General features: G+C 40.9%; 1 protein-coding gene across 2 annotated transcripts in view; it reads left to right on the top strand.

Annotated features, from left to right (window-relative positions):
• The window catches only part of mpped2a (metallophosphoesterase domain containing 2a), a 205,729-nt gene that overhangs the window by 66,703 nt on the left and 117,337 nt on the right, over nt 1-21,689 (top strand). For both annotated transcript variants that reach the window (XM_034159500.1, XM_034159509.1), the window contains one exon: nt 18,532-18,713. In XM_034159500.1, coding sequence (XP_034015391.1) covers nt 18,532-18,713 — 182 coding nt within the window. The remainder of the gene's footprint in view (nt 1-18,531; nt 18,714-21,689) is intronic.

The raw sequence follows: 21,689 nt of genomic DNA, 5'->3' as shown, positions 1-21,689 counted from the left end.
TATTTCCTGAAAACTCCCTTCTGTCTGATCATTTCTTAATAACATTTACATTTACTCTGATGGACTACCCAGCAGTGGGGAATAAGTTTCATTACACTAGAAGTCTTTCAGAAAGCGCTGTAACTAGGTTTAAGGATATGATTCCTTCTTTATGTTCTCTAATGCCATATACCAACACAGTGCAGAGTAGCTACCTAAACTCTGTAAGTGAGATAGAGTATCTCATCAATAGTTTTACAACCTCATAGAAGACAACTTTGGATGCTGTAGCTCCTCTGAAAAAGAGAGCTTTAAATCAGAAGTGCCTGACTCTGTGGTATAACTCACAAACTCGCAGCTTAAAGCAGATAACCTGTAAGTTGGAGAGGAAATGGCGTCTCACTAATTTAGAAGATCTTCACTTAGCCTGGAAAAAGAGTCTGTTGCTCTATAAAAAAGCCCTCCATAAAGCTAGGACATCTTACTACTCATCACTAATTGAAGAAAATAAGAACAACCCCAGGTTTCTTTTCAGCACTGTAGCCAGGCTGACAAAGAGTCAGAGCTCTATTGAGCCGAGTATTCCTTTAACTTTAACTAGTAATGACTTCATGACTTTCTTTGCTAATAAAATTTTAACTATTAGAGAAAAAATTACTCATAATCATCCCAAAGACATATCGTTATCTTTGGCTGCTTTCAGTGATGCCGGTATTTGGTTAGACTCTTTCTCTCAGATTGTTCTGTCTGAGTTATTTTCATTAGTTACTTCATCCAAACCATCAACATGTCTATTAGACCCCATTCCTACCAGGCTGCTCAAGGAAGCCCTACCATTATTTAATGCTTCGATCTTAAATATGATCAATCTATCTTTATTAGTTGGCTATGTACCACAGGCTTTTAAGGTGGCAGTAATTAAACCATTACTTAAAAAGCCATCACTTGACCCAGCTATCTTAGCTAATTATAGGCCAATCTCCAACCTTCCTTTTCTCTCAAAAATTCTTGAAAGGGTAGTTGTAAAACAGCTAACTGATCATCTGCAGAGGAATGGTCTATTTGAAGAGTTTCAGTCAGGTTTTAGAATTCATCATAGTACAGAAACAGCATTAGTGAAGGTTACAAATGATCTTCTTATGGCCTCAGACAGTGGACTCATCTCTGTGCTTGTTCTGTTAGACCTCAGTTGATACTGTTGACCATAAAATTTTATTACAGAGATTAGAGCATGCCATAGGTATTAAAGGCACTGCGCTGCAGTGGTTTGAATCATATTTATCTAATAGATTACGATTTGTTCATGTAAATGGGGAATCTTCTTCACAGACTAAGGTTAATTATGGAGTTCCACAAGGTTCTGTGCTAGGACCAATTTTATTCGCTTCATACATGCTTCCCTTAGGCAGTATTATTAGATGGCATTGCTTAAATTTTCATTGTTACGCAGATGATACCCAGCTTTATCTATCCATGAAGCCAGAGGACACACACCAATTAGCTAAACTGCAGGATTGTCTTACAGACATAAAGACATGGATGACCTCTAATTTCCTGCTTTTAAACTCAGATAAAACTGAAGTTATTGTACTTGGCCCCACAAATCTTAGAAACATGGTGTCTAACCAGATCCTTACTCTGGATGGCATTACCCTGACCTCTAGTAATACTGTGAGAAATCTTGGAGTCATTTTTGATCAGGATATGTCATTCAAAGCGCATATTAAACAAATATGTAGGACTGCTTTTTTGCATTTACGCAATATCTCTAAAATTAGAAAGGTCTTGTCTCAGAGTGATGCTGAAAAACTAATTCATGCATTTATTTCCTCTAGGCTGGACTATTGTAATTCATTATTATCAGGTTGTCCTAAAAGTTCCCTGAAAAGCCTTCAGTTAATTCAAAATGCTGCAGCTAGAGTACTAACGGGGACTAGAAGGAGAGAGCATATCTCACCCATATTGGCCTCTCTTCATTGGCTTCCTGTTAATTCTAGAATAGAATTTAAAATTCTTCTTCTTACTTATAAGGTTTTGAATAATCAGGTCCCATCTTATCTTAGGGACCTCATAGTACCATATCACCCCAATAGAGCGCTTCGCTCTCAGATTGCAGGCTTACTTGTAGTTCCTAGGGTTTGTAAGAGTAGAATGGGAGGCAGAGCCTTCAGCTTTCAGGCTCCTCTCCTCTGGAACCAGCTCCCAATTCAGATCAGGGAGACAGAATCCCTCTCTACTTTTAAGATTAGGCTTAAAACTTTCCTTTTTGCTAACGCTTATAGTTAGGGCTGGATCAGGTGACCCTGAACCATCCCTTAGTTATGCTGCTATAGGCTTAGACTGCTGGGGGGTTCCCATGATGCACTGAGTGTTTCTTTCTCTTTTTGCTCTGTATGCACCACTCTGCATTTAATCATTAGTGATCGATCTCTGCTCCCCTCCACAGCATGTCTTTTTCCTGGTTCTCTCCCTCAGCCCCAACCAGTCCCAGCAGAAGACTGCCCCTCCCTGAGCCTGGTTCTGCTGGAGGTTTCTTCCTGTTAAAAGGGAGTTTTCCTTCCCACTGTCGCCAAGTGCTTGCTCACAGGGGGTCGTTTTGACCGTTGGGGTTTTTACGTAATTATTGTATGGCCTTGCCTTACAATATAAAGCGCCTTGGGGGCAACTGTTTGTTGTGATTTGGCGCTATATAAATAAAATTGATTGATTGATTGATTGAATAAAATGCACATATAATTTTGTCTTGGAGTTAATGGTGGCTCTTTGAATACTAACATTCCAAACATTGTAAAAACACTTTGTGATCGTGCAGCAAAGAGATGTGGATGCCCCAAAGACTCGAGGAGATTTCACCCCTCAGAAGCGTTGCAGTCAATCACAGTGATTACGCGGCGTCCTTAAAGACCCCAGCGAGCAACAGAGACGGCAGACTGCTTATTGGCTGCGAGTTAAGTGCCACCTTTGAAGGCACAAGCTGAGGTTGAACTTTGTCCTGATTGTTTGCATGTTATTCCTAAAGGCCGCACATGCAAAGTACGCAATGTCAAATAAAATCTTCTCCAGCAGACATCAGAGAGAAATCCTCCTGCTTTGACTTTCCTCAGTGCTTTTTTCACCACATGACACCTGGAACCAATAATTGCACCTCTCTTCAAACTGTAGTAACTTAAATAGGATCCATGAAACCCAATTCATTTTCAGCTTAACCATTGTCCTTTTTATCAGTGTAAGTATTTACTTCTCCAGATTATTTATTTATTACTGCGTTCTTTAGAGCAAAGGTACTGTTGCTGTACAGTGTGTGAATGCTGATAAAATGTTACTTTTTACATCTTTTGAGTGCTCTCATTGCATGAAGACAATAAAAGAAGAATTCAAGATGTCCATCAATCCAGTTCGACCTGGACTGTATTTCTAGCTGTTTAACAACTCCCAACTTTTGTTTTTTTTTTTTTGAACCATGGAACAATCAACACTTCAGCCAACCAACAAATAAAAAAGAGAGTGTGAAAAGCAAACAGGAATCTCAATTTTTGAAAGGAAAAAAAAAATAGAGAAACAAGCCAAATGGGAAGATGTGTGAGCCTGATTTGGAAGAAACAAATGCATGGATGCTTATTCGCCATCTTTGGACGGATTTCCGTCTTTTTGCAAAATCTCTCAGTCTAAAAGAAGTAGTAAAACATTAATTTTTATTTCCTCAAATCCGTGAAATGGTATTTTAGCGGAAAAACTCCAAATCGCTGAGAAATTTATCATAAAATAGTGGTGTGTTCAGGGTTCTAGCTAGTGCAAACTATAATTTTGGACCGTTACGCTTATTTTGGACCATTACGATTTTTAATACAGCATCTGTAATCAACTGTTTCTGCAGCGCGACTCCAGTTTGAAGCGTGAATCGAAGCAATGCTTCGCTTCAATGGCTTGTGGCTCTTTGATTCGCTGCTCTTCAGAAGTGGAAAGTCCGCTTCTTAACCCCTCTGAAAGCCATTAAAATATCAGTCATTTTTGTGTGGATTAAAATTACTAATTGTCATGTTGCAGTTGAGAAACGAGCTTCAAATTCTGCGCTGCTCTCTGTCTCTCTGAGACAGAGTCCGCTCGGAATTAATAACTTCAAAATGAATCACCGCTTTAAATAAAATGACACCTTTTACAAATGTTGCAATACAGACAATAAACTACAATCGACTAAAACATTTTTTCCTCCCAAAATGAGACGTCTTGCATTCTTTATAAACCTGACCTGCAGCACATCTGCAGCTAGAGCTCAACTCATGGAAATACATTCATGCCAATAATAATGTCTGAAAGGAAATGCTTTTGACAAAAACTAACAGATTTTATTTCTGTTTATGTGCAGAGATCAAGCATCCACCATGTAGAGTTTGTCCAGAGTTTAATGATCCAGTAACCAATTTCATATTTATTTACTTTAAGACTCAGTAAAATGTTGTTTAATTTCAATTTAATCAGCTTATGAAGTGCCAAATTACAACAAAAGCTGTTTCAAGGTGCCTCACACAGAACAGTTCAACATAAAAAAAATTCAAATACATAATTAAAAACAGAAGTAAAAGAATGAAACAGATAAAAAATAAAAGCTATTCATAAGAAAGAGAATAAAAATAGGCTTTAAGGCTTGACTTAAAGTACAGTAGATATTTTAAATTGATATTCATGTTTTGTACATCCATATTACTTTAGTCACTGTGATATTCAAATATGATTTTACACAGGAGAGAAACCAGGATGTGGAACATTGGTTGATGTGTTTATACTGTGTTTATGTTGTTCTGTAAGAAGAAAATGTGACACTCTAGTTATAGAATGACTGATTAGATGCCATGTCAGTGTTCAGAGCAGACAAATAGGCTGACTGTATATGTATTTACTATAATAGTATGTATACATGGTAATGTCATCTGTGATGGCATACAAAAGTGAATTGATCCTAAGCAGAATCTCATCAGTATTATGTTGTTATGCATCTTTATCTAGTCTGAAAGCAATTATCTAGTCTCTAGTCTGAAAGCATTATGAAGTTAACTAGTTCTTTGAATGTTGAGATTTTAATTGCCTAGTCTTTGAGCCCAATCAAAAACAAACTAAATCAATAAAGTTTTTTGCATGAGTTAGCTTTATTTGTAAACTATTGTGTTGTTATATTCTGTATATACTCCTACAGGATGGTACAACATGCCATACTGCATGAGATCACAAGAGAAATTTCAAGTTTCAAGTCCAAATTTAATCCAAATAATGCACCAAAATGCACCACAGGGCACTTAAATTCTTAAAATTTCACCGCGAATAGTTGCTGTCTTTTAATTTACCAAGACTTTGGATTGCTCTTTTTTTTTTTCATCCTAAGCATCCATGCAAATGTTATGCCCCAGTTACACATCAGTGGCGATAGCTGGATGAAGGATCCTGCACTTTTCCCATCACCAAAAAGCCTGCGAATCAAGCGAACTCGAACAGAACTTAAAATGACATTCATTGACAACGTCTGCAAAGATTTCAACGAAAGGATTGAATGAAACAAAACCAAAACTAACCAAAGAAAAATAAAGAGAACGTCGACCTCGACCCTTTAAACAAAATCAAAAATAAACATTCATGATGACGTGGCCAAAAGTGGGTATAAAACCGAACGCAGCCACCCTTGTCCTCGTGTCCGCAGTACTTGCAGTTCTCGCGGTGTGTCTGTACCTTGTTGGACACTTTATCTGTGGTAGTACTTGTCCTGACGAGTCCATGGCATCAGCCATAGGGAACTGTCCATGTCAGATGAAGGTTATCGTTGCGTTTGTCAACCTTCTTTAAATACGTCGGACTTGGGAGGTTGAACAAAGTTGGACAAAAGTCAAATCAAGCGCTAACGTTACGAAAACTAAGCATCAATACGAAACCGTCAAGAATGAAACAAAAGCAAAACAAAACATGGACAAATTAAGGTTGTCGGCGGTATTCATTCAAATTTTTCAACAGTTTAAAAATTCTGACTAAGCGCCAGCTGCAGGAATGAAGCTGAAGGAAGGTTAATCCATTTCTGAAAGTCAACGACAGTCCAGATTTGGTGTTTCATTCGGGCTTCATTGTCATTCGTTTGTGCCGTGCGACCGGGGCTTTAGTTTATATGTGAATCTAACAAGACTTTGCTTCATTCTCAGCTGATTTTTTTTTTTTTTTTTTTTTTTAAAGTACATGTTTGATAATAATTTTTTAGGTTTTTTGTTTTTCTGACAGAAAGGGGACAAAGTGGTATCACTGGCATCGGGTGGTGGTCGATTGAAATCGGTACATCTCTGTGCACACGCACACAAATGGTAGAGTCCAGTCTGAAAATGTTGCAGTTTTAAATACTGGACTGTTTCACACAGCTGTGGTGCACATTATTGGTGTACGTTGACATGTGGATGACATGTGCACAGCAAAACATCCACCTTGGCTCCAGTGCAGTTTTCCAGCATTTCTTCCTTTCCATTCCACATCTGAGAAAGTTGTTTGTAGATTCCAGATCCGAGCCAAATACTGTTTTTGTTGTTTTGACACACTGCACATCAGCATTTACTTTCAATACAACTGCATTGACTTGGGGCTAGATAAATTATTTTGGGGGGTGTTGATTGTAATGTAGCAGAGCAGGTGGCTCACTGGCACATGAGTTGGATTGTGACACCTATAGATCAGGGTTTGATTCCAGGTGTGTGCTTCAGGCTGCATGTTTTTGTCCTTGGACAAGACACTTCATCTGCATCGTCCCAGTGCACCCACCTGGAAATGGGTACCAGCCTTGGCTGGAAAAGTTACTCATAAAGACTCTCATCCACTGCACCTTGCAGCCTGTATGGAATCGTAACGTGAACAGTTTTGCAGGAATAATTTTTTTCTCCCTTGCATTGTTTGTAATTTGTCCTTTGAACTCAAAAAGAGCAGCAACTGTTAGAATAGAAAGGGTATTTTTATATGAATAAGCAGAAATGTAACTTGCACAATAGAAAAGTGAGGCATCCTTGTTTGGGAAAATGGACATTTCTTCATGAGGAAGTTATTTATGCAGCTACACAAGTTTTGTATTTGTGACTGTGATCCTGCTCTTCCTCAGTGCACCTGCATTTTTCCCTCTGTCGTAAAGCAGGGGCATGGTAACACAGTCTATTCAGTTTATCACTGGAGATCCCCTCGGCTGTTCACTGGAACAACTTTTACTTTTTTTCCCTTTACGTTTGCTCTGTATTTTTCTCAAATCAGAGGGCTGTGCTGAACTCCTGTATATACATTACTAATGAACCCCTGGATTGTTGCAGTCATATGTTAACGTGAGGAAATGGGAGGGAGCGAGTGTGTGTGTGTGCACGCGCAGTGCAGCATTACAGTGACGGATTCTTGGCCCAAACCCGCTCTAAATGATAGAGGCAGGCGGTATTTACTTACACTCTCTGGGTGGATTAAATCTCTCAGGAACCACAAGGAGACAGAGCTTGTTTTACTCCAGGCTTTATTTTAATATGTGTGTGTGTGTGTGTGTGTGTGTGTGTGTGTGTGTGTGTGTGTGTGTGTGTGTGTGTGTGTGTGTGTGTGTGTGTGTGTGTGTGTGTGTGTGTGTGTGTGTGTTTAATGAATTGTCTTTACATTCAGTCTGGAAATATTTACCACCCTGGAGTGTACAGGCCACAGAGGGGCTCTTTTTGTCCAGCAAGATATGGCTAAATAATCAAAGACATAAACGTGAAATCACTGCAAGCAAGTCTGTCCTTGAGTCTTAAGCCATTAGGTGGATTTAAATGAATTTCAAATTATGTTAGTACACCATGTGAAGATGTGCATGGAGAAAAGTAATTCTGGTCCAGCTTAGTTGGACTTTTGTGTCTAATTGATGCATCATCATAACATACGTCAGCGCAACTTGAAAACCAGTTTGTGGATTTTAGTGAAACCTCACACAATGGTAGTACATAAGGGTGTCGGAAAAATCGATTCACGTCTGAATTGCGATTCTTATTTATTACGATTCTGAATTGATCCAAAATGTCCAAGAATCGATTTTTAAAAAGTATTTTTTTAAACATTTTTAAAAAATGCTTTTTTTTTTTTTTTTTTTTTTAAATGTACTGTTTGTCAGGCAACGGCTAACATACTACAGCATCCCCACAAAGGGGGGTGGTCCGGCGTGCTTCAAACACTCGTGAGCTGCAGAGTTCAGTGGCCGTAGCTTAGCATGGCGGACGAAGAGCTAATTCAGCCAGCACTGTCTTTGCTGAAGGCAAATGTTTGGGTGCATTTTAGATTTTATTATTTGCTTCGTAAGAAGGAACTTGACATGACTTATGCAGTGTGCAAAATCTGCAAAATGAAAGTCAAGTATTTCGGAAACACTTCAAATCTGCAAGGCCACATGCTACGCCATCACCCGGAGCTAAAAGAAGTGGAGCAGCGGTATCTGCCGACTACTGACCAGGGCTTCGCTAAACTGCCAGCCAACTCCGAACGAGCAAAGCAGATAAGTAAATTTACATGTAGAATCACTTGATTAACCTTGTAAAGCTGCATTTTCTTAAACATAAACATTTTTTAAATAATATAACTATTTCTCAGAGCTCTTTGAATCGAAAATCGATTCTGAATTGAATCGTCACCCCAAGAATCGGAATCGAATTGAATCGTGAGTTGTACAATTCACATCCCTAGTAGGACACCATACGAAAATGTGCGTGAAGGAAAATAATCCCTGTCCAGTATCTTCAGTGGAGATGATGGCTCTGGCTCCAAGGACTGCATCCGTGTTCATGAATCATAACTTTGGTAAAAATGGCAGACTTGCACCATGACTTTGCAAAATGTCAGGGACTGTGATTTGCTAGATCCTGTTTTCAGTGTCCAGAGCCAATCTGCTGGACATTGTATTGTTGCTACGGAGATTGACCAGGTTTTGTCATTGTCCATAGGATTAGGTGTTTCATATCTGGGGCACTCTGAATATCACCCAGGGGAGTTGTAGCACAGGGCTTGATGGAAATTCCAGGCTGTAAATGAAGCCGAGAAAGCAGGCTGAGAAAGGACAAGCAGTTGTTAGAGGAACTTGTGATTGCACAACTCGCCTTTTGTGGTCTGGTGACCCTTAGTCATCTTAAAGAAATATCAAAGCACCTCGTTCCTCCAAACCTGAATCTCATCTCACCACAGTTATGACTGATCGTGGCTCAGACTTGACAGGTGCCTCTGGTGTACTGACCTGTTAGGATGGCTACTTTGAGCACAGGTCTAAGCCTCATCCTCCTGCTGAAATGTTAGGCATCAGTAGTGCCAAGCTTCTTGTGGCTGATTCTCCAGTCAAATGTGAACCACAAAGTGTAGGTGAGATTGAAAAGGCTGGGAAACAGCTACGGGCAGGAAAAGATCCAGGATCTGTGGTATTGGAGCCAATCTGATTATGAGACTTGGACATTAACCAGTGACCTAAGGCGATGACTCTGTTTTCAGTACAAGGCGTCTTGGGAGGATCCTTGGGTACCGCTGGACTGACTTTTTGTCAAATGAATGGCTACTTAGGGAGACTGATGAGCATCACTTTCATCTTAAGGGAATGGCTTTTATGACATTTTGGCAATGTCGTGTGTTCCCCAACAGGTGGCGCAGTGTAGCAGCTGGAGAAGAACAAGGAGATGGATGTAGATTAACAAATGAAATGAAATTGACAACAACATGAAATATCTTTGGTTCATATTGTCTACAATGAATCAGAGTCAAAGTAAATGTAAGGATCACTGTGCTTATTTGTTTGTTTGTATAATTTGCATTTTCCATATGCTCCCAACTTTTTTCTGATTTGGAGTTGTATGTATTGTTGTCTTGGTGGTCAAGCATGTAGCGCACTTGTTTCCAGTAGAGTGCCTTAAGTGAGAGAGTGGCGTCAACTCTCTAAATTTTTCTTCTGTTTGGATCTGAAGGGAATCTGTACATCTTGAAGCGCTTGTTGTGTCAATTTATGCATCCAAACGCACAACAACCCGGTATTTTCAGCGAATAAATAAATAAAATATCTGGATTTCCATGCAGACAGATTAACAGCGAACTCTATTTTGAACCCAAGATGGCACCTCTCTCTCAATTAAGGCACTCTAGTTTCCAGAGCAGAAGGTTCCTGGTTGAAGACCACCCCTGCCCATTCTCCATGCAGTGTTGAGTTGCATCAGGAAGGGCATCCAGTGTGAATCTTACATAAAATCAACATGTAGATGCATATCGGTTCTGCTGTGGTGCTGTTGTGCTGCTTCTTGCATGCGGTGCTTCATATAGTCATTGAACTCCAACTGATGAAATTAGTTCAGTTTAGCATGTAAATTCTGACACAATCAGTCCTCTGTTTAAATTTGTCCAGTTTCATTGCAGATGTAATCTCCTTCAGACATGCCACGTATACAAAACGTCTTCTCGACACAGCGTGCCATTGCATCTGTTTTTAATAAAGAACAGCTTTCAGAAGTTGTGTTTTTCAGCATTAGTTTTCAGTTTCATGTGAAAGCCGACTGCTACCTACTGTGCATACGGAAAGTATTCACAGCGCTTCACTTTTTCCAAATTTTGTTATGTCATAGCCTTATTCCAAAATGGAGTAAATACATTTTTTTTCCCTCAAAGGTCTCCTCAACACACCCCATAATGATAATGTGAAAAGTTTTTTTTTTTTTACATTTTTGCAAATTTATTTAAAAAAACTACAAAATCGCATGTACATAAGTATTCACACCCTTTGCTCAATACTTTGTTGGTGCACCTTTAGCAACAATTACAGCTGCAAGTCTTCTTGAATATGATGTCACAAGCGTGGTGCACCTGTTTGGTCCATTCCTCTTTGCAGCACCTCTCAAGCTCCATCAGGTTGGATGGGGAGCGTTGGTGCACAGACATTTTCAGATCTCTCACAGATGATCAATCAGATTCAGGTCTGGGTTCTGGCTGGGCCACTCAAGGACATTCACAAAGTTGTCCTGAACTCACTCCTTTGATATCTTGGCTGTGTGCTTAGGGTCATTGTCCTGCTGAAAGATGAACCGTCGCCCCAGTCTGAGGTCAAGAGGACCCTGGAGCAGGTTTTCATTCAGGATGTCTCTGTACATTGCTGCATTCATCTTTCCCTCAATCCTGACTAGTCTCCCAGTTCCTGCTGCTGAAAAACATCCCCACAGCATGATGCTACCACCACCATGCTTCACTGTAGGGATGGTGCCTGGTTTCCTCCAAACATGATGCCAAAGAGTTCAATCTTTGTCTCATCAGACCACAGAATTTTGTTTCTCATGGTCTGAGAGTCCTTCAGGTTCCTTTTGGCAAACTCCAGGCGGGCTGCCATGTGTCTTTTACTAACAAGTGGCTTCCGTCTGGTCACTCTACCATACAGGGCTGATTGGTGGATTGCTGCAGAGATGGTTGTCCTTCTGGAAAATTCTCCTCTCTCCACAGAGGTGTGCTGGAGCTCTGGCAGAATGACCACTGGGTTCTTGGGTCACCTTCCTCCCTAAGGTCCTTCTCCCCCTTCTGCTCAGTTTAGACGTGTGGCCAGCTCTCGGAAGAGTCCTGGTGGATCCAAATGTCTTCCATTTATGGATCATGGAGGCCACTGTGCTCATTGGGACCTTCAAAGCAACAGAAATGTTTCTTTACCCTTCCTCAGATTTGTGTCTCAAGACAATCCTGTCTCAGAGGTCTCCTGACAATTCTTTTGACTTCATGCTTGGTTTGTGCTCTGACATGCACTGTCAACTGAGGGACCTTATATGTAGACAGGTGTGTGTCTTTCCAAATCATGTCCAAGCAATTGAATTTACCCCAGGTGGAATCCAGTTAAGCTGTAGAAACATCTCAAGGATCTCAATTTTTAGCTTCATGTCAAAGGCTGTGAATACTTGTGTACACGATTTCTTCATTTTTATTTTTTTATAAATTTGCAAAAATCTCAGTTTTTTGCATTGTTATTATGGGTTATTGTGTGTAGAAGTTTGAGGGAGGGAAAATATGACCTTCTCCCATTTTGGAATCAGGTTGTAACATAAAATATTGAAAAAGTGAAGCACTGTGAATACTTTCTGCATGCGCTGTACAGGTTAAAATGCAGATTGAGGAAATGTGTGGGTATTTGTAGTAGGTTTTTTTGTTGTTGTTTTTTAATTTATTTTTTTAATCCCCCCTCAGTTTAACTCATTGAAGCTGCTGCTGAAAACCGGTTCTGTGCGCCGTTGTTGTTACCAGGTACATGTGGATCTTTGCATATACATGATCTTCATCACGCCAAATGATGTCTGTATTGGCGGCAATTCCATTATGAATGGTTGGGATTGGTGCATCAGTTTTTTTTTTAAACAATGTCAAAAGGTTTGGTCTGACTGGAATAGATGCATTTAATTTTAGGTCAGGTCCAGAAAAAGGAAGGGCCCCTGGAATCCTAAACTGTAAATCCACAAAAGAGCAGTTGAGAAATTTCATGCCACTGATGATGCAACAGTGGACATTTTTGGCTTTCTGCTGTCTGAGTGTCCTCCTGTTTTGCTTCTGTATCTATGTTTTCTGTGTGTGTGTGTGTGTGTGTGTGTGTGTGTGTGTGTGTGTGTGTGTGTGTGTGTGTGTGTGTGTGTGTGTGTGTGTGTGTGTGTGTGTGTGTGTGTCAGGTTATAGATTGGAGCCTTGATTATGTGTCTGCTGGTTATGTCTCTGATGTCAACAGAGTGACATCTCTAATGAAATAATGGTCTGATGGCAGAGTGCCGGAGGATTGCATGTTGTCGACTTCAATTATAGACAAGATAATTTTTTTCTTCCTTTTCAGTCGCAAAAAAAGTACAGCTTTTTCCTCCATTCCAGCCGGCACGCTCCACTGCACAAAAGGCTAAATAAAAGGTTTTTCCCAGCCCGACTTGGGCCTAAGTGTTTTTTCTTTGGATAATGGATAGAAAGGTCATAACATGCCTTAATTCACCGTCTTTTTAGTCTATCTGATGCCTCAAAACATCCATTGCCCTCCTTGTGTGCATAAATCAACCACAGCGCTAGTTGTTTTCTGGCCCCAAACTACACCCATTAGACTGTCGTTACGTATATCTGTCTTTTCTTTGAAATGCATTTCACTCTTCAGCATGCATTATTCTCCATACAGTCTAATTTATTCTACCACAAATGATCTTTTAAGGATGCAGTCTTCTGTCTGGCATGACATTAGCATAGATTTCCAAAAGGAAACATGTGCTGTGTGGACTACTGCTTGTCAAATATCAAAAACAAAACAAATGGCACAGCATTCAAATACTGGATTTATTTATTTATCCTCATAAAATCATGATGATGATGATCTCAGGACAGCAGAAAAAACAAATGTCCATTATCTGATGCACAATTATGTTTCAAAAGTTTTTTTATTAGCCTACAAGCATGCACTTCTTCTGAGGCTAAGAGGTGTTGACAGGTCTGCACAAGATTTATATTTGTATTAATGCTATAGATTACCTTCATAATCAAGTGTTCTGACTTTTTTTAATTTATTGGTGGGAAACTGGGATACGGATGATTTTGTGAAAAACCAGACAGGGGGTACCGCTGCATACTAGTAGTTAGCTTCCTATCTAAATAGTAAATGGACTGCATTTCTATAGAGCTTTTCCATCTGAATCAGATGCTCAAAGTGCTTTACAATAATGCCTCACATTCACCCTGATATCTAGCAGACGAAAAGCAGTTTGTCACAATCTTGTGGGTATCCGAATACCTACTGTGTATTTATTGTAATAGTAAATAAGGTTAGACCTTACTTGTGGCAACTTTGTTGTGATTTGGAGCTATATAAATAAAATAACTTGAAACTGAATTGAAAAAGTGTAAACAAAAAACCAAACAAACAAAAAAAGCAAAAAACAAACTGAACAATACACCACCATCTCCTGCAGATAGACAGTGCCAGGAATAATAATAATTAATAATAATACAATAACATCCTTTTGGAGGGTGGTATGCATTTTCAGAGGCCCGACGTTCACGCCCAGTCGCCCAAAATGACAGATAGTCGCCCGAGTTAGACGAGGGTCCTGTCATTGCATTTCTTGGGCTGCACGTTTACGCACAGTCGGCGGGTATAGCCAGGTAGCTTCGACGTGAATCTACAATACCAGCCTAGCAACGGCTCGGTAAAGTGATAATAATAACACTTATTTTATGAGGTAGAATTTCATTGAGATCGAAACCTCTTTGACAAGGGTGATCAAGAAAGGCAGCAGCACACGTCATAATGGACAGGTTAACATCAACGTGAGAACGTTGGTGATAAATGAAATACAATCGTCTTGGTCAAAATAACATTGCACATGATGTAAAGTCTCAGCCAGATTTAGATTCAGAAACATAGCATTGAGCAAAAGAATCTCATTTGCGATCTTGTAAAATAGACCGGAAGGTGGTCAAGGAAGTCAGTCTGGACAGTTTCAATTTGGATTGAAAAACATTCCAGTCAGAGGGAGCTGAAAAGCTAAAGACATTCAGATCTCTCAAGTAACTGGATAAATAGGTCGGTAACCAGACCAATAAGAGTTTAGCATTAGTATTGTATTAGTATTGTATTTGTCATCGAACTGTGTCCGGATGATCTAGTACTTCTATAGGGTGTAACTCGACTACACTACACTATTAGTCGATGAGCCAGTCATGAATTTTGGCCTAACTGGTACCACTTAAGGGGAAAAAAAAACATACTTAGAATCCAGCCTCAGTGTATCATGGCCTACACAAAAATGTATGATAGCCATCCCAGGCTGGTAGCTGTAGCCAAGTAGGATTCAATGAAGAATTACACAGAGGTCAAACTTTAAAAATGCTCCAATCATGTTGAAAACTATATCACAGTTATATAGTTATATCACTATATAACTGTGGTTCACACTGTGAAGCCACAGTTCACAGTGAAGACAGTGAAGCATGGTGGTGCAAGCATCATGATATGGGCATGTTTCTCCTACTATGGTGTTGGGCCTATATATCACATACCAGGTATCATGGATCAGTTTGGATATGTCAAAATACTTGAAGAGGTCATGTTGCCTTATGCTGAAGAAGACATGCCCTTGAAATGGGTGTTTCAACAAGACAATGACCCCAAGCACACTAGTAAATGAGCAAAATCCTGGTTCTAAACCAACAAAATTAATGCCTCGCAGATGTGAAGAAATCATGAAAAACTGGTTATACAACTAAATACTAGTTTAGTAATTCACAGGATTGCTAAAAAAGCAGTTTGAACATAATAGTTCTGAGTTTGTAGCATCAACAGCAGATGCTACTATTATTGTGAACACCCCCTTTTCTACTTTTTTTTTACTAATAGCTCAATTTCATAGCCTTAAGAGTGTGCATACCATGAATGCTTGGTCTTGTTGGATTTGTGAGAATCTACTGAATCTACTGGTACCTTGTTTCCCATGTAACAATAAGAAATATACTCAAAACCTGGATTAATCTTTTTAGCGAGTGTCTGACAGGGTGATGAGTGTGAAGTTGGAAATTGAAGGGGTGATGATGAATATCATCAGTGCATATGCCCCACAGGTAGGTTGTGAGATGAAGGAGAAAGATTTCTGGAGTGTGTTAGATGAGGTGGTGGAGAGTGTGCCCATGCATGAAAGAGTGGTGATAGGAGCAGACTTCAATGGGCATGTTGGTGAAGGGAACAGAGGTGATGAGGAAGTAATGGGTAGATATGGTATCAAGGATAGGAATGGGGAAGGACAGATGGTAGTTGATTTTGCAAAAAGGATGGAAATGGCTGTGGTGAATACCTACTTTAAGAAAAGGGAGGAGCACAGGGTGACATATAAAAGTGGAGGAAGGTGCACACAGGTGGACTACATTCTTTATAGGAGATGCAAGCTAAAAGAAATCACAGACTGTAAGGTGGTAGCAGGAGAGAGTGTCACTAGACAGCATAGGATGGTTGTTTGTAGGATGACTTTAGAGGTAAAGAAGAAGAAGAGAGTGAGAGCTCAACAAAGGATCAGATGGTGGAAGCTGAAGGAGGAAGACTGGTGTGTGAAATTTAGCGAGCAGGTGAGAGAAGCACTAGTTGGAGGGGAAGCAATTTTGGACAATTGGAAGAGTGCTGCAGATGTGGTGAGGGAGACAGCTAGGGCAGTACTGGGTATGACATCTGGACAGTGGAAGGAAGACAAGGAGACTTGGTGGTGGAATGAAGAGGTCCAGGAAAGCATAAGGAGAAAGAGGTTGGCGAAAAAGTTTTGGGATAGTCGAAGAAATGAAGAAAGTAGACAGGAGTACAAGGAGATGCAGCGTAAGGCGAGAAGAGAAGTGGCAAAAGCAAAGGAAAAGGCATATTGTGAGCTGTACAAGACGTTGAATAGTAAGGAATGAGAAAAGGACTTGTACCGATTGGCCAGACAAAGGGACAGAGCTGGAAAAGATGTGCAGCAGGTTAGGGTGGTAAAAGATGCACATGGTAATGTGCTGACAAGTGAGGAGTGTGTGTTGAGAAGGTGGAGGGAATATTTCGAAGAGTTGATGAATAAAGAAAATGAGCGAGAGAAAAGGCTGGATGATGTGGTGAGAGTAAATCAGGAAGTAAAAGAGATTAGCAAGGAAGAAGTGAGGGCTGCTGTGAAGAGGATGAAGAGTGGAAAGGCAATTGGTCCAGATGACATTCCAATGGAGAGATGGAAATGTCTAGGAGAGATGGCAGTAGAGTTTCTAACCAGATTGTTTAATAAAATCTTGGAAAGTGAGAGGATGCCTGAGGAGTGGAGACGAAGTGTGCTGGTTCCTATTTTCAAGAACAAGGGTGATGTGCAGAGCTGCAGTAACTACAGAGGCATAAAGCTGATCAGCCACAGCATGAAGTTATGGGAAAGAGTAGTAGAAGCTAGGCTTAGAAAACAGGTGAAGATCTGTGAGCAGCAATATGGTTTCATGCCGAGAAAGAGCACTACAGATGCAATGTTTGCTCTGAGAATACTGTTGGAAAAGTACAGAGAAGGACAGAAGGAGTTACATTGTGTGTTTGTGGACTTAGAAAAAGCTTATGATAGGGTGCCAAGAGAAGAGTTGTGGCATTGTATGAGGAAGTCTGGAGTGGCAGAGAAGTATGTTAGGGTAGTACAGGACATGTACAAGAATAGTGTGACAGCGGTGAGATGCGCAGTCGGAATGACAGACTCATTCAAGGTGGAGGTGGGATTACACCAAGGATCAGCTGAGTCCTTTCTTGTTTGCAGTGGTGATGGACAGGTTGACAGATGAGATCAGACAGGAGTCCCCGTGGACTATGATGTTTGCAGATGACATTATGATCTGTAGTGAGAGTAGAGAGCAAGTTGAGTCTAGTCTGGAGAAGTGGAGATATGCTTTGGAGAGAAGGGGAATGAAAGTCAGTAGAAGCAAGACTGAGTTCATGTGTGTGAATGAGAGGGAGCCCAGTGGAATAGTGCAGTTACAAGGAGTAGAAGTGGTGAAAGTAGATGAGTTTAAATATTTGGGGTCAACTGTTCAAAGTAATGGAGAGTGTGGTAGAGAGGTGAAGAAGAGAGTGCAGGCAGGGTGGAGTGGGTGGAGAAAGGTGGCAGGAGTGATTTGTGACCGAAGAATATCAGCAAGCGTGAAGGGGAAAGTTTACAAAACAGTAGTGAGACCAGCTATGTTGTATGGTTTAGAGACAGTGGCACTAACAAAAAGACAGGAGGCAGAGCTGGAGGTGGCAGAGCTGAAGATGTTGAGATTCTCTTTGGGAGTGACAAGAATGGACAAGATTAGGAATGAACATATCAGAGGGACATCTCAGGTGGGACGGTTTGGAGACAAAGTCAGAGAGGCGAGATTGAGATGGTTTGGACATGTGCAGAGGAGGGACCCAGGGTATATAGGGAGAAGGATGCTGAGGATGGAGCCACCAGGCAGGAGGAGAAGAGGGAGACCAAAGAGGAGGTTCATGGATGTGCTGAGGGAGGACATGCAGGTGGTTGGTGTGACAGAGGAAGATACAGAGGACAGGGTGAGATGGAAACGATTGATCTGCTGTGGCGACCCCTAACGGGAACAGCCGAAAGACAAAGAAGAAGAAGTCAGATAGCACTACTATTATTCTGAACACTACTGTATATGGTATTTATTGATGAAATAATTGCCCTCTAATGCTGTTGAGTTCTTTCACAAGGAAGATTGATTGACTTGATACTGGACATGCCCGGCTCAGCAGGACTCTGGAAAAGTTCAGGAATGTAGAATTGTATTTTTTCATCCTGTTTGCTACCCCAGTTCATAAATCAACTGAAATTCAAGAACTGAATTGAAATTAAAGTCATTCAATCTGAATTTTGTTCTTCCCTGCTGCTCAGGGATATAAGGGGTCCATGGGTAATCTGACACAGAAGTGTTGCCTCAGTGACTTTTTAGTTAAATTGTCCAAATTGTTGCATCCATATTGAAGTTGCACAGAACACTTTGAACTTAACTGAAACCATCACGTCATATTTTCCAGTTCCACTAACACAACTGTCTCTGTCTTTTCAGGGTGGACCCCATTCCTTACGACACTCCAAAGCCTGCAGGACACACCAGGTTTGTGTGTGTGTCGGACACACACTCGCGCACAGATGGCATCCAGATGCCCTACGGCGACGTGCTGCTGCACATGGGAGACTTCACCGAGCTGGGCCTGCCCTCCGAGGTTAAGAAGTTCAACGACTGGCTAGGTATGGCACTGCTCAGGGCACGTGGCTGCACTGCACATCTCCGCATTTCACGCAGGCCTTCGTGAGCGGGAGGCGGGGCAAAGGCACGAGACATGCTGCACTCACAGCCATTGACTGTCCACACATTGTCTCCTCCCATGATCTCTGACCCCACAACTGCCGTGCTGAAGTGTCCAGTTTAACCCCTTGCCCTGACAGCCTGGCTCAGTTAACCTTTGACCCCTCTGCTGTGTGGGTGTGTTGGGGGGTGGCACATTCAGCATTTAACATTTTGTCACTGGCTCTCGGCAAGATTTTTCCGGTTTTATAAACTCAGAAGCCTTTTTTTGTGTGTTTCACTTGCTGAGAGGAGAATTCAATAAGTTCCACACAACTTTACTTTTTGAACTCTTTGGTTTATATCAGTAGTTATGGACCTGATGTGGTGGCAGCTAAGACAGAACATAGGTTTGGGCTCAATATTGTCAGTAAGCTCATAATTTATTTCAAATCTGATTCTGGAAGATTTAATTGGGATTGATTTCAGTTTAATTCTTAAAGATTGAATTACGTTACTGAAATGTAGACAACATCTTCTCCACTTGAGTGAATAGGGGGAAAATATTACCCATTAGTTACAGAGAAAAACTACATGTCTTCTCGAGTATAAGTTACAGTTTTTTTTTTTTTTTATTACTTTGAAAGGTCCTGCGACTTGTCAGTGTTGTATACAGTACCGGAAAATCACACTTAAGTAAAAGTACAGATACCCATTAAAAAAATGACTTTGGTAGAAGTTCAAGTCACTGATTGAAATGCTGCTCAGCAATGCGTACTGCCGAATGACACAAACAACTGATTAAATGGACGTCTCTTCCTTCGCGGTGCTATATGGCGCACACCACAGAGACAATATAAACTGTAACAGATAAATACCACAGTGAGCTGGACTTACCATTTTGTTGGGGAACTGTTGTTGACTTCAGGAAATGTTCCACAGAGTTTGTGCTGCTGTGTTAATGGTCTTATAAAAGTCCTACTCAAATGTGATAATCCATCATTAAAGGACGTGTTGTACGTTATTTAACATCCCGGTTAGCAACACATCATCAAAGTATTCATTATTGTAAGTCTTCTCACAGTGGAGAGCAGCTGCTGCTTTTACTGTGACTGCATTAAAATGACAGTTATCACTTAAAAACGAGTCGGCATAACAAGACATCACACTTATAGAAACTGTGCAATTAATCTGCAGCTTCATTTTTAATGTTTGCAGCTACATTCCATTCAACAGCACCCTGGGACGTTTACCCAGAGCTACATAAATGCTGGAAAAACGAATACTCAGGAGTACTTTGTTTCCTGCAGTCTCCGTAGCTGTTTGTTGCGAATGGCGTATACTTTGAGGTCGGTCACAGAAGTGCACAAAGTAATCCTGGTGTATCATCGGTGGGTCACTAACAGCCTAAATCTGTCTTCTGTGTAGTGGGTTAAACGAGCACTTTACATGCTATTTGTACTTGTGACAAAAAAATTAATTAGCTCTTAGCTTCTGATCCCTAAAGCAATGTTTGCATTAGAAATAAATAAATGCTGCGCTGTTTGTTTTCTGATGTTTCGTTATGTTGCTCGTTCACCTCACACACGATTGTCTTGTTCAGTGGCTTAATAAAGCACTTCAGTCGTGTTTCATGCCTTGTGTAGTTACGTTATTTAGCTTGCTAGGTGTGCGCCTTAACGTGGTGTGCCTTATAAATAAATAATGCAGCGATAAAATTATTTTTGCTTCTTCTTGCATGAAGTAGTAAATTAGGGAATAACCCTGTTGTGTCTGATTTGCGGACGTTAATGCTGGATTTTATGGTCGCAAATTGAGTTTACCCGGCGACGCGTTGGCAGGAAAACGGGTATTTGTGACCGTAATCCAGCATTAATGTCCGCAAATCATCAGGCACAACATGGTTATTCCCATTCTAATCCAAATTCCAATGTTTGCACGGTTTATTTTCCTGTAAGTAATTCGGTCTGCGAGTTGTTGTGAAAGGGTGTGGTCGGCGCGTCAAAGCTTACCGCAGCAGCAGCATCTTCATGCCAAACTAGAGATTCTGTGAGCAGACCCACAGATTTCTCCATCTCATCAACTCCATTGAGTGATGCTGTATCAGAATCCACATCACTACTTTCGTATGGTAGATTAAATTCACCCATTTCGCCATCGCCGTTGCTTTGCCACTTTCTCTCGCTCTCAGCTGACAGTGCCATTATTTACATCTGCGTAGCAGCGCGTGCGGTCAGGGAACGGGGTAATACTGCACGCGGAGTAACACATTAAATGTGAAACGGTTTTAATATTTTCCCACTGTCCACACGATATTTCATGGTCTAAAATCTCACACGATTAACCAATCAGATTTGTGAAAAAAATGTAATTGGATTAGAACGTGACTTATACTCCAGTGTGGCTTGTACTCCGGAAAATATGTAATCATCTGTGTCCATACAACACCATGAATTCATCACTTTCAGTTTGACACTGTATCCCTCCACTATAGGCCTCACCTGCCATAAAATGTTGTTGTTTGTGGGGTTGTGCGTGCTCTTGTGTATGTGGTAGCAAAAGGTGAGCGGGGTTCCTTGTCAAGGCACGTCCAAACAACATTGACTTGTTGAACTTGGGTCAGGTCAGATGCATCACATGCCAGACTGGTCCAGCTGGTCGTGTTGAACTCTAATGCACCAGTTTTGGAGGAATAAGTAACCATCCTATCTCCAGCACCCAGGTGAAATGTGGCCATTTGCTTGGTCTTCTCCTACCGCCGGGGTCCTCAACACCGAGGCTCCTGACAGTGTCAATGTGAAACGTTTAGCTAATGGTGGCCTAAACTAAAGCAGGGAATTCATTAGCCAACAGCTTTAATCCACCCACAACACATCAAATAAATCTGACATCAGTGCACTTTATGGCTTCAACCTTGAGCCGACTGTGTCAGTCTGAAT

This window comes from Thalassophryne amazonica, chromosome 2 (assembly GCF_902500255.1).
Source record: "Thalassophryne amazonica chromosome 2, fThaAma1.1, whole genome shotgun sequence".
Taxonomy (NCBI): domain Eukaryota; kingdom Metazoa; phylum Chordata; class Actinopteri; order Batrachoidiformes; family Batrachoididae; genus Thalassophryne; species Thalassophryne amazonica.
This window is presented reverse-complemented; position numbering and strand designations above follow the sequence as displayed.